Genomic DNA, 13,754 nt, shown 5'->3' on the forward strand with positions numbered 1-13,754 from the left:
TGTTCTTGAAACCAACTATTAAGACATCTGGACTGACATGGTATTTATAGCAATGATAAGACAGAATATCCTAAGTCCTTGATATATGGTCACCAAACTTCTAATTAATTGAGCCAGTGCATGGATTAAGCACCATTTCTTTACATTGTGTAAACATTAAGGTTTGAGAAGTCAAAGGCCAATCAGATTTAGTAGAACCTTAATGTTCAGGAAGGGAGACTTGTTTCCTAAATAATCCTATAGTTTGCATTTGATGATATGGTTTGCAAAAGGATCTCCATACTTAATTTTACTGCTGTATAAGTTTGTGAGGTAGGCAAGAAAAGATTATCTACATTTAAACAATAAGAAAATGCTGGGCCCTAGAAAATAAGGGATTCAGATAAATTAGTGCAGTCAATCTTCTCTGCACAACAATAACTACATTCTGGTACGGTTAAAGGAAAGACTAAAAGAAATTGTGTGACTAGAGAAGTTTTCAGCATTGTCTAGGGGAATTGAAACACGGAGAAAGTAAGATCTGAAGGGGCTTCAGCTATATCTATAAGGATTTCATTAAACAATTAAAAGATCTGAAGCAAATATGGAAAATGGTTAATATCTGACAACATTGGATTGTGGATTCATGGAAATTTATCATGCTATTTTCTATACATGCTTAAAATATTTCAAATTAATTTTAAGAAGCAGAAAAATGATCCTATGGGATGAATAAAGATAGAATGAATACCATTACTTCTTTACTGGCTATAATCATCAGTGTCTTCTCCTTTGCTTGAAATTCTTTGTGGAAAGGAGCTAGGTATTTTAAAACTAAAATCAATAATGTTTTTTTCTAGATCTTCCCTGAGTACACTTTCTATAACCATGGGTTTCGTTTGATCCAAGAATTGTCATTTATGGATTTATTATTAGTATAACCTATAGATCAGAGGTGGACTTTGATATCACGCAGTTGAGTTGAAAATGGAGACTACAGCCACTCCAAAATAAAATCTACAGATTCTTCATTTTGCTTTTTTCCAGAGCTATCCAGAATGTCTCTATGAATTTTGCACATGTTCTTGGCCTCTGTGTAACTTGGTAGTGGATAAACCAGTGGGATCAGCCTGGTTATCTTAAGTCCCAGCAGTGTGCTTTAGAAATTGCATTTTCTCTGATCAGGAAGCACTGTCATTCTACCAACACTTTTAAAGAGAGTGAATGTTACCAACCATTTAATTACAGTAGGTAGAGATTCCAAACATTGATAGGTGCAGGCTGCCTGTGGGGTCTGCATAAGCTGACTTTCCACCTCATTTGGGTAGTATATTGAGAGGTTCCTGAGGTCAGACGAGGAGGTAGAGGCACAGTTGTTACCAAGGTATGGTTTTTGTTGGTGGTGATCTTTTGAGGATGCCACTGGACACAAATAATTTGTTTCACACATCCCCATCCTTGCTAGTTTTCATGCCCCTGTGAGTCTTATCACCTTGTTCTGGGTCATTGCTGTTGCTTCTGTGGGTGGCAAGGCACTCTCAACATTCCTGCTGCTCCTTATATTGCAGGAAGCTGACAAATAATATTTTTCCTTTTGCAGACATACTGGGGAGAGATGAGTATGAAGCATTTTATGGACGGATAAGCAGAATGACAGCATTAGGGGAGGAATCTTTTTTTTTTTTTTTTTTTTTTCCCTAAACATCATGCTACGGAAATCAGTCAAAATGTCCCACTCTATCAGTAATGCAGTGGGCTGTATACCAATTAGACTGATATCTGAGAAAATAAGCACCTTTAAAAATAATGATTTCTGTTTTGGAAAATAAGGTGTTAAAAACATATCTGCTTCATAGCATAATTTAGAGAATCTGCTTTTATGAAATGGGTTAATTATACCCATTGAATGCATTCACTGTCACAGTCTCATCCTCCCACTCCTGTTCCAAACTGACAAGTGAAACCAGGGACTGTGCAATTTTGGAAAACAATCAGGTCACATATTGAGTATTTTGCTTATTCATACAACCATAAACTGCCTATGCTTGAGTTCCCTCAATTACACAGCTCAGTATGCAGGCCAGAAGCAGACAAGCCCAGCTCAAGTGAGCACTTTCCTGGAATACACAGAGGAATGAGCTTGAAAAATGTCCAAAGTGGCAGATGTGAAAATTTCTCATTCAAGATCCAGAAGCTGCTTTTGCTACAATCCCTCACCTGTTAATCGCACTGCTTCTGATCTTTCTAAACCAGGGATGTTGGCAATATCTTATATCGAGACACTTAGGAGCTATAGATCTTTCAAAGTATGCTGCAGTTATATGGCCTCTGTGGGGAGAAACCTGGCTGAGACCAGAGAAGATCATGGAACACAGTACTGCTCAGAATTATCACAGTTTCACCAAGAACAAGCATATGGCTGCAGGTTTCCACCCAAACTGCTATTATCTTTTGTAGGGGAAGTCCCCAAAAGATGTCCTTGACAAATGCTTTAAACCAGTGTATTGCTGTGCCACTTAAATCCTTCAAATTCCCACAATGCTGATACACAATCTCTCCTCCACAACAGACAACAATGGCACTATTGTAGTCTTATTAGAAGGATATTTTGTTTCCTATAAGTGTGACAACTTTCGCACAACTGTTCTCCACTGCAATTTCATGCTCATAGGAGTTTCAGCTTATCAAAATTATCCCTAAGCGATATTACTCTTCCGGTTAGCTAGTCTTCTTTCCACCTCCTCTGACCATCTTTATTTTTCCTTTCTTCCACATCTCAAAAATGCTAAGACTCCTTACTCCTCATTTGGTTTTACTGGAACCCCACAAGTTTTTTAAGGTGCTGATTGAGATGGCTGACGTCCTTCCTTGGCCTTCTTAGCCTAACCTTGCTTCTTTCTTTCTCCTTAGCTTTCTAACCTAAGACCTCCATGACATGAGCACTTCTCTGTGTCTCCACATTGTTCCTTTCTCTTGTCCTTACCCTCTTCTCATTCTGGTCACCTCCTTCTTGATCTCTTCTTGTCATTCATGTCTTTGAGAACTCATCTCTACAGCAGATTCAGAGCTCTCTTTGTTTGGCCCTTATTCATCTATATCTCATTAAAGGATTCCGGGATCTCTTACTACAGAAGGCCCGCTTGATTATTTTAAATAGCTTTAAGATGGTCGAGGCCGACTGGTTAGCTTAGTTGGTTAGAGTGCAGCCTTGTAACCCCTAAGGGCAAGGTCAAATCCCCAGGTCAGTCAGCTGCCAAAACATAGGTAAAGTTGTATGTCTCTCTTTTAAAAAATAATCAGTTGTTAGAAGAATAAAATGTATGTATTAAAAGATGTATCCTATCATCCCTCTCATTGTGCAAGGCAAGGAGTTAAAAAATCAAGGCTATGGGGTCAGGCAGACCTGGGTTGAAACCTAGCATTTGTCTAATAGTTGTATGACCTTGAATAAGATATTTAACCTTTCATTATATGTAAAATAAAGGATAACACTTCCTCATGGGATTGTAATAAGAGTTAAATACACTAATATAGGTACCTGCCACACTTACTACTTTCAAAGGATAACTACTGTTATTAATATCATTGTTATGATTACCCCGTTTTATCATTCTTTGCCATCTTCTGCCATCTTCTCATTATTTTTGTCTTTCTTTCCCAGGATTTAGGCCCTCCCATTTCCAAGGCAAAAGGGTTAATACTTTTTCTAATTATGTCATTATCATCCACCTGTAACTTCTTCTTCTACCTGTTTTACTATTTTACCCTGTTCATGTCTCTATAGAGAAGCTGCATTCATCTAAGAATGTTGGCCTACATATACGTATTGGCATACTCATCATCTGGAAAACTCATTAGATTCTTTTTTTTAATGTGAACAAAAATGTGAAAACATCTATTTAAGAATGAAGCACTTCAAATTTCATGACTGTGTCTTTGTGTATTGGCAAATGAATAAAACATATTTTTCCAATTAGCACTGAAACCCAAGTTTTCCCTGAGCTTATTCCCATTTGAGTCCCCACTGCTCACAATCGAAGTTAATCTTAAGACTTGGCTCCAAGGAGGTAATCTCATATCTCAGTCTCATAGCAGAAAGCGAGAATTCTCAACCTGACAGTGGTGTAGGCAAAGAAGCAGTCTTCAGAGTCCTTAGCCACCCTTTTCTCTACCCTTTCCTCTCTTGATGGTATCCTCTCCTGTTCCTACTCCCCAAGTAACACCCCTTTATTCTTTCCCCTTCCTGTCCCACCTAGTTTGCTCTTGAGAAATATTTAATGAACAATCCACATGAATATATTAGAGTGAAATGAATTTGACATGGTTCTACCATTTGTTTATTGTGTGGTTTGGGGAAAAAAATCTCAGTTTTTCTCACTGGGTACCCACATCGCTTAGTTTTTATGAGAGTCAAATAGGATATAATATGTTACAATCACATTACCCTGCCATCCAAGAAAATCTAAATGAAAATAATTTTAGAAATATCCTGAGCCGTGTAAATATGAAGCAGTAGTATTGCCTCTCCCAGGAACATTTGCATTTGAGCTGGTGATAAAGCCTAACACCAAATAAATAAGCCTTTCTTTAGGGAGTTTTGGGGATAAATCAGAGACTGAGCAAGGTATTTTGGGAAAAAAGAGCTCCTCTCAGGAACCTTAAAATTTCACTTAATCTGTGCTATCTAGTCCATGCTCCCTGGGATGACCTCCCATTGCAATACCAAATGTGAGAGTTTGAGGTCTCTGTGTTGAAATGTAAACATAAACACTCAGCAAATCTTCTCCTGGCTTCTGGAATCATATTTTTCAGTTTAAGAATTTCTAGTACTTTTGGGGGGGAGTGGGGAAATGAAGGGGGGAGAGGATGCGTTGGCATCTCCTCAGTCACTAAAAATTTGTGACAGAAACATTCTCAAATAATCCATTATAAAATTACAACTGTTTAACTTATATAATTAAACCCCAGGAGACAGTAAAAAATAATTTTAGTTAGAACATGTATTAAGACAAATAAAAGGAAAAGCACTTTGTTTTGTTTTGTTTTGCTTTTTAAAAAGGAATTGATTTCTCAAATGTTTTCTATCTAAAGAGCATTTTTGATTTTTTTTTTCTCAGAGTTATGGTATAACTTTATATATGGTAATTCTTGTCAAACATCCATCCATGAGCTCTTTTCTTCTTAACTGGAGCTCACTACAACTTTGCCTTCAATTAAGGATTCAGATTCTTAGATTAATCTAAATCTGTTGGCCCTGTCTTCTGTGAATTTGGAAGCAGCAAGCCCTTTGCTCTGCTTGAAACCATTTCTAACTAAAATGAAAACCAACAAGCAAGAAATTGGCTTTCCCCACAGATTTTTCCTTGTAAAAGCAGTGATTCTATTGAATTCAGCAAACATTTGGTGCTAGGGGTGCTGTATGCGTGTTGAGGACTGGGGCGAGATGGGGAACTACTATGTACCACAGCCTGTGTTATGATGAGCTTAACTCCTTGCCCTCAAAGAGTTTTCATTCCAACTGGGAATATAGACACAAGGCACTATAGTCAGTGTAAATGAGCTTTACTAAGTGATGTCTAATGTGTTATAGATGGAAACATAAACGAGAGAAAAACTCATTTGACATTAGCTTTTCCAACCATTATCTTTGCTTCATCTCACCCTTCCTATGTCAGAGTTTAGGCTTACTAATGATTTCTTTTTAATACCAACAGGGAAATAATTACTAGTCTCTGCCTTTTCTACTAGCCTTTGAACATTGGAAATGTTTCTTGAAAAATCAGCCCAAATGACTTTTCAATAACAAACTTTCTATCTGTTCTAACAGCAAAGCTATTTTTTAGCATTCTTTAAAGAGAGTTGGTTCATACAGCTTCCTTCACAGAGGTCTTTGGTATTTCAAAGGTTGTTCCTGAAGTTAACTGGAAACCCACAGGGCCAGAGGCAGTTGTATATAACCCAAAAACATGTATTTGTGAATCCTGGAAGGCGCTCCTATTAGGAGACTGAAGAGCTGTGGTGTTGGAGGTAAGTGGCATCCAAATGGCTGAAGGAGACTCTGTCAGCAGAGTTATGAAGAACTAAAAGCACTTTTAGAGAAAAGAGAGAACGGGAGATAGTCCAGGAGTGAGAATTGGAGAGTGAGAGAGGAGTCGACTGAGGAGCCATGAAGATCTTGATTCACAATGTTTAGGGTGTGCTAAAGCTAAATCAAAAGGCTCAGGCCCTGACTTGCACATAGAGCTTATGGCAAAGAACAGGGAGAGGGGGGAAAAAAAGGCAAAAATAGTTTTTAGAACTAAGCACACCAGGTGAATTGGCTGAAAAGTAAGAATGCAGCTAAGACCAGGAAGTATGATTTTTAACAGAGAACTCTTTTCATCTTTAAACTTTGGGAATGCACAGCCAAAACTGAAATCTACTAAGGAGATGATAATGCAAACAGCTCATCATTTTTGCACTATGCATCGAACTCAGATGGCAGACATAATGGTGTTTCTGTTTTCCACTTCTAGCAAGATTTTAGCCAAAAACTTCTTAAATTCTGCTAAAACTGTTGCTGAGGGTATATACTTCCCAAATTAAATATAGCTTTAATTCACTTCATCACACCATATATGGTTCTTTGCTATAGGAAACTACATCGAGGTCTCTACCCATACTAGATTTATAGACCTCTCAGATAATTATACATCACTACAGTTGGGTTCTGAACAGGTGTTTCTCCTTGGAGATCATTAGCATTTTTGAAAACTGCTATATAATTATATACTCATTGCATTAACCCAGACATCCTATATCTCCCAATACAAGTAGAGTGAAACAGAACTGCATAAAAGACAGACATTATATAGCCATGATTTCTGTACAGCCATGTTGTAGGTCACTGTTATGAGCAAGATATTGGGACATTTTTCCTTTCCGTAAGTCTTCAACCAGTTTTTCCTAGTAGAGCTTCTGAGAGCAATAGTCAAGGCTGACATGCCCTCTGTAGCTGGCCTCTCTTCTCCACTGCACCTGGGTCATCTACGCATCTTCTTGATGGGTTCTTGTAAATTCAAACCTCAGAGAAAGTGACTTCTCAAGTGCCTTTGAAGTATCTACTAACACCGTGTGATGCCAGGAGACCTGTCACTTACCACAAGTCTAACTTTTCCTTCCTCAGAGTTGATTGATAGTCTACCAGACTGACAGCTGTTGCTAAACTTGGAAACAAATAACTTCTTGGATCTTCTCCAGCCATGTTTCATACCAGAACAGACGATAGAAAAACAGCACATTTCTTGGGAATGTGGCTATGCGACTGCCACCAATTCTTAGACTCCAAGGTCTATATTGTTTTTCTAATCATAAATAGAGTTGCTCTCTATGCATAGAGTTTATCTATGGCCACCATCCCCTGCTTTGATTGAGGTTGTTTCTTTCTGACAGATTGAGAACAAACAAGTGAGTCATTGCTGCACTTACTGCAGATCTCTATACTGGTGTCTCCTTTCAGCCTCTGCAGGTTCTTCAACTCTCTGGGAGAATTTGCTTAACGCATTGCCTGCAGGGTAGGCTGTTAACTGTAAATCTCTGTGACATTAAACTTGGACTTGTGATACCCAAAGTATCCCAGTGACTAAAAGAGTAAGAAAGAAAATGTCATAAATGCTCATCATCAGATTAAGTGGTAGAGCCTAAAACTTCAGATCAAATCCATTTGGAGCACTGCTTTTTACGGCAAAAACAGAACATATGAAAATGTAGAACTTTAATTGGTTTATTAATCTTGTGAGTATCTGAATAATATTGTGCTCTTGCCATTGTCTTTAGAGGAAGCAGCTGTTCTGAACCACCCACATACTCCCACCCCATCCCAATGGTATGGTCAACAGCAAGACCAGTATTCCGAATGAGTTATATATTCTGTGTTTATGGAATATAGCTATACTCTGTAGGCAGATAACCAGTTTGTAAAGGGTCAGACCCAATTCTCACCCAATTCTTTAAAAATTATCGCCATCCTATTGTTTTTACTATTCTCATCTGCACTGCTACCTGTTCTGTGCCATGCAACCCCTACCACACTGACTGTTTTCCTGTTGTTTTTTCCTTACTGCCTTCCAGAGCTGCTTTGAGGGCCTCTCACTTCTTATACCCCTTGACCACCTGCTCTCCCAACCCCTACCAACATAGATGCATTTTGAGTTCAGTTGTGGATCATTGTGGATCGGGAGGAATGTTTTGGAATATTCAGGCATACTATCCCTATCATAGGTTGTGAGAATGTGTGAAGATAGATGGGAGATGCGAGGAATAGATGCAGAGGCCTCTCTGGCTACGCGGAAGGACTACATTTCAAAAGGCAAAGTTTCTATTTCCTCCCTTTTTGCACCAAACGCAGTGCTGGCTCACAAGAAGTGCTAAGTATAAGTTTTGTTGATTTTTTTTTTTTCAATTTCAATATGGAGAGTGCAACACGGAAGAGTAATCACTCAGTGTTCTCTAGGGCATGCACATCACCATGACAAAAAATTACTGCAGAAGTGATTTGAGGCTGAGTCTGCCTTTAAGTTAAGATAGTAGAGGAGAGTAGATGAGAGCTGACTTGGGATCCCATGCTGATGTTAAATATTTGCCCTGCCGCTTACCAGTAATGTGACTTTTGGCCAGTTAACAGTTTCCAACCCTCACTTTCTTTACCTTAGAACCAGAAATAATGATGTTTCCTCATGGTGTAATTATAGGAACTAAGTTAGTTCATCCATATAAAAACCCCTGCTATGATGCCTGGCACACAACACAATAAGCATTACATAAATATTTCCTATTATTATTTGATTCTTCTGCTGTATTTGAGGGACTGTATTATTAACTGTTCTGCTGTATTTGGGAGCCCTAATAATTAAGACTTTCACTTTGAACTAGAATGATTGTGTATGAAGCTAAATTCACCCACCCCATCACTGTTTTTTGATCTAATTTGCTTATCATTAACATACGTTCACTGGATGCCTGCTGTGTGATACCCCTAAACCACCTATTGATGCTGCTACATATGGTGTTTAAAATCCCTCCTTGCCTCATTATTTATCTGAAGAAAGATTAATATGTAAGAAATCTCAGGTCTCCTGAGTTTCAAGACTGAGTTCTTAACTTGTAAGTTCTTGGCTAGAAACTTTGTGCAACAACCCCCAACTCAATGATTGCTTTCTTTGTTATTTCATCTAACCAACATAGAATACTTTACACAAAGCTGGCCTATGGAAAAATAACATGAAAAATATACAATGCCATGAGAATGCTTTTCTGACATTAGCTCTGTTTTTATTTCAGCAAGGTAACAGCATCGTTTGTCTTTCCAGTCATAGTTAGCTCCATTACTCGTGGGTCCCATTATTCCCTCAAGACTTACACCAGCCTGCTTCCAAGCATCCATCACCACATCCTTGCATCCTTTATGTTTAGTGGCACAATGCAAAGGTTTCATATTACAAGAGATCTTTAGTCACAAGCTGTGCATAAGAAACACTGGCATAAGTGTTAACCAATGTTAATTTTTTCTACATACCTAAAATGTTGCCTCTATCAGTGAGTGCAGCTGTCAATTGTTCCTTAAAATTTTTCTGCACTTTTCAAACCTTTCATTCCTTTTTAACAAATGATCTTTCTATAACAGTGTTGTTTGATTTGCTCCATCATCCTCTTTCTGTCTCTTTTCTTCTGAGATAAAATGTTAAGAACTTTGCCTCTATAATATTTTCTCTCTTGCTAGCTTTCGAGGTCTGCATGAAATTTGCAGTTTCCCTTCTGAGATAGCTGAATCTATCTTGGCTTGAACTACTTCATCTAAAAAATGCTAAGCTTTGTATTTTCCTATGGCTCTCTTCCCAAAATGTAATGCCTGAAAGCCTTGGAAAACTCTTCCTCTATTCCTAGAAGCTTTAGGGATGAGACAAATATCGTTACTTCTTTCCTGTCCACGCCGACGTTAACATAGTGTTTATTGAATATTTCCAGGTCGACTGAAAGCTTCCAGTGTTCAAACGTCCTGTCTTAAATCTGGGGTTTCAGAGCAGGCATCTTTTTCTGACCCCAAAGTCCATGTGCAACCCATTTTTATAAAACTAATTCAAAAGAGTAAAGCAATAGAAAAAAAATATATTTCACCATATTTTCTAAGTTAACAACATGTGGGGGCAACATATTTCTGTAATACATTAATCAAAACTTTGTGAGAATTGCCAAAAATAAACTGAAGCTACAACTTCTTCCCTGAGGGAGACTGATGGGTATAATTCCTTTTAATAAAGAATATACTGATGGTTGACCTTCTGGTAAAATGTTCCATGTTCTCACATAGGAACTCTCTTTGGATTCATGTGGGATTTAACCTAGAAATACCTTGAGGAACCTGATAATAAGTTAGCTTTCATATAATTCTCTATTAATTAGAATATTTAACTAAACAGACTCTTTTTCTTAACTATGTGATTTCTAGAGCTCTTAGATATGTTATTTAAATACACATAGTTTTGGTAAATGTTTGTTTGTCTTTGATTTGTTTCTGATACAGGGACCTCCTGGAATACAAGGAATACAACAGACTCTTGGTGGATATTATAACAAGGTATGGATTCTTTTTTCACATCTTATATACATAGAGATTTTACATGATTTTATTTTTGAAAAAAATAAACGTAATTTTTAACTGCTTAGATTTTTATACATGATCATATGTACTTATTAACATCTTCCCATACTGAACACTATTTTCAAAAACAAAAAAAAATAGTAGTTTGGTCAGCATCTTTTTACGAACCCAGAATTTTATCTTTATAAATTTTTTTTAAAAAAGTTTAGTTCAGAATTTTCTAATGCAAAAAAATTGTTTTACACCATTGATAATGTCATACGGTTTCTCTGAGTGAAGGAAGAAATAATTTGCTGCCTTGAAGCTCTGGGTAGCACATGTGATAGGTTCCTTATCAAAACTAATAGTTGCTGCACCAAAATCTCAAATATTTACATACCCAGGTCAAGAATGAGAAATCGCCACTTTTGGGCAGGAGCCACTTTTAACTTCCCCAGGTTTTAACTGGAATAGGTGGAATGCTGACATAGAAGTATCTGAGTGGCAAAGGCAAGACAGTTTTGCTCCTGACTCTACCAGGAAGCACAACAGTGTAAGGATGGGTTTTGGCAACCAAGTAAGACACGAAGTTCTAAATGAGATCACTGATTGATTTATCATTCCATAACAAATACTGGGGGTCTGATTACTCTGTATGAGGCATCCTGTCCACTGATTAGGGTCCCCTGTATACATAATAGCTTATCATTGATACCTTATTGATGAGTAATTGCACCACTACACAGAAAAGAAATAAAGACACTCCCCTATATGTCTTTCCTGTATTCTTAATTTCCCTTCCTATAAATTCCTCTCTGTTTTGAAATCCCAAATAGAGCAATGTGCGAACACAGGCCTTGAAGATAGCAAGTGCTCAAAAAATATTTGTTAAATGATAAGCTAATTAAATTAAAAAATCCCAATATTTTTTATCAAATTAAGGTCAACATACAGACCTACATAATGTGGTTTGATAAATTTAAAATCGAAAGAGTGGGAAATAAAATAAAATAAAAAAGTAGAAAGTTTGTTATACTTTATAAATTTAAGATAGTTATCCTATCTTAAAATTATTTAGATTTTCCAGAGAGTATTATATTAGGAAGAACGTTTGGGATATATTTTATGATTCCTTTTTGTCTTATGTGTAAGTCTTTAATACATTTTGAGTTGCTTTTGCACCTGGTGTACAATAAGGGTCTACTTTTGTTCTTTTGCATATGTGTAAGTCTCTAATACATTTTGAGCTGCTTTTGCACATGGTGTACAATAAGGGTCTACTTTTGTTCTTTTGCATATAAAAATTAGTTTATTTTAACATCATTTATTGAAGAGATTGTCCTTTCTCTGTTGTGTATTCTTGGTACCATTGCCTAAGATCATGTGTGCACACGTGGATTTATTTCTGGGCTCTGTATTCTGTTCTTTTGAGCTACATGTCTATTTTTATGCCAGTACCATACTTTTTAAATTACTGTAGCTTTGCAATTTATTTTATTTTATTATTGATTATGCATATTCATGGGACACAGAGCTGACCATCAGCACCTGTGCCCAAGATGTGATAATCGGATCGATATTATCAGCATGCCTACCACCTCAAATTGCAATTATTCCTCATGCCCCCACCAAACCTCTCTCTAACACCCCTCACACTCAACCCCCCACCTACCCACAGCAACTCTAGGTTTGTTCTCTCCCTCTTAATGTCCAATGCACCACTGTGGTCTTTCTTTCCTTCCTTCTTTTTCTCTTAGCTCCCACTTATGAGTGAGATGTGGGATTTTTCCCTCTGTTCCTGGCTCATTTCACTTAATATAATTTTTTCCAAGCTCATTCATGTTGCTGTGAATGACAGGATTTCAGTCTTTTTTATGGCTGAGTAGCATTCCATTGTGTATATATACCACATTTTACTTATCCAGTCATCCATCGATGTGCATTTAGGTTAGTTCCATATCTTGGCTATTGTAAATAGAATTGCAATGAACGTGGGAGTGCATGTATCCCTTCGACATGATGACTTCCCTTCCTTTGGGTATATATCCAGCAGTAGGATTGCTGGATCATATGGTAGTTCTATCTGTAGTTGTCTGAGAGATCTCCATACTATTTTCCAGAGTGGCTGTACTAATTTACAGTCCCACCAACAGTGTGGAAGAGTTCCCCTTTCTCCACGTCCTTTCCAGCATTTGTTATTTTCTGTCTTTTGTATTATAGCCAGTTTAACTAGGATGAGATGATAGCTCAGTGTGGTTTTAATTTGCATTTCTGTGATGATTAGTGATGTTGAACATTTTTTCAAGTACCTGTTGGCTATTTTTATGTCTTCCTTCAAAAAATGTCTGTTCAGCTCCTTTGCCCATTTTTTAATTGGGTTATTTGTTTTTTTATTATGAAGTTATTTGATTTCCTTGTATATTCTGGATATTAATCCTTTATCAGATGTATAGTTTGCAAATATTTTCTGCTGTTCTATAGGTTGTCTTTTCACTCTGTTGATTGTTTTCTTTGCTGTGCAGAAGCTTTTAGTTTGATATAATTCCATTTATTTATTTTTTACTTTTGTTGCTTGTATTTTCTGGTCTTATTCATAAAGTCTTTCCCAGTCATACTTCCTGAAGTGTTTTCCCTATGTCTTCCTTTAGTAGTTTTATAATTTCAGATCTTATACTTAAGTTTTTAATCCATTTTGAGTTGATTTTGGTATATGATGAGAGGTTCAGCTCTAGTTTCATTCTTCTGCATACAGATGTCTGATTTTCCCATCAGCACTTGTTGAAGAGGCAGTCTTTTCCCCAATGTATACTCATGTTGCCCTTGTCAAATATTAGTTAGCCGTAAGTATGTGGGTTGATTTCTGAGTTCTCTTTCTGGTCCAATTGGTCCAAGTGTCTGTTTTTATGACAGTTCCATGCTGTTTTAGTTACTATGGTTTTGTAGCATAATTTGAAGTCAGGTAGTATTGTGCCTCCAGCTTTATTTTATATTATTTTATCTTTTGGGCCAGGATTGCACTGGCTATCCAGGGTCTTTTATTGTTCCATATGAATGTTAGGATTTTGTTTCTATTTCTGTGAAGAATGTCAGTGGTATTTTGATGGGGATTGCATTGAATCTGTAGATTGCTTTGGATAGTATGGACACTTTCACAATGTTT

The 13,754-nt window shown here is 37.1% G+C and overlaps 1 protein-coding gene across 1 annotated transcript in view; it reads left to right on the top strand.

Moving 5' to 3' along the window:
* The window catches only part of COL19A1 (collagen type XIX alpha 1 chain), a 354,677-nt gene that overhangs the window by 240,591 nt on the left and 100,332 nt on the right, over positions 1–13,754 (top strand). Inside the window, exon 16 of the mRNA XM_063098322.1 lies at positions 10,538–10,591. Within this exon, the coding sequence (XP_062954392.1) occupies positions 10,538–10,591 (54 nt within the window). The remainder of the gene's footprint in view (positions 1–10,537; positions 10,592–13,754) is intronic.

The sequence above is a fragment of the Cynocephalus volans genome, chromosome 5 (genome assembly GCF_027409185.1).
Source record: "Cynocephalus volans isolate mCynVol1 chromosome 5, mCynVol1.pri, whole genome shotgun sequence".
In the NCBI taxonomy this organism is placed as follows: Eukaryota; Metazoa; Chordata; class Mammalia; order Dermoptera; family Cynocephalidae; genus Cynocephalus; species Cynocephalus volans.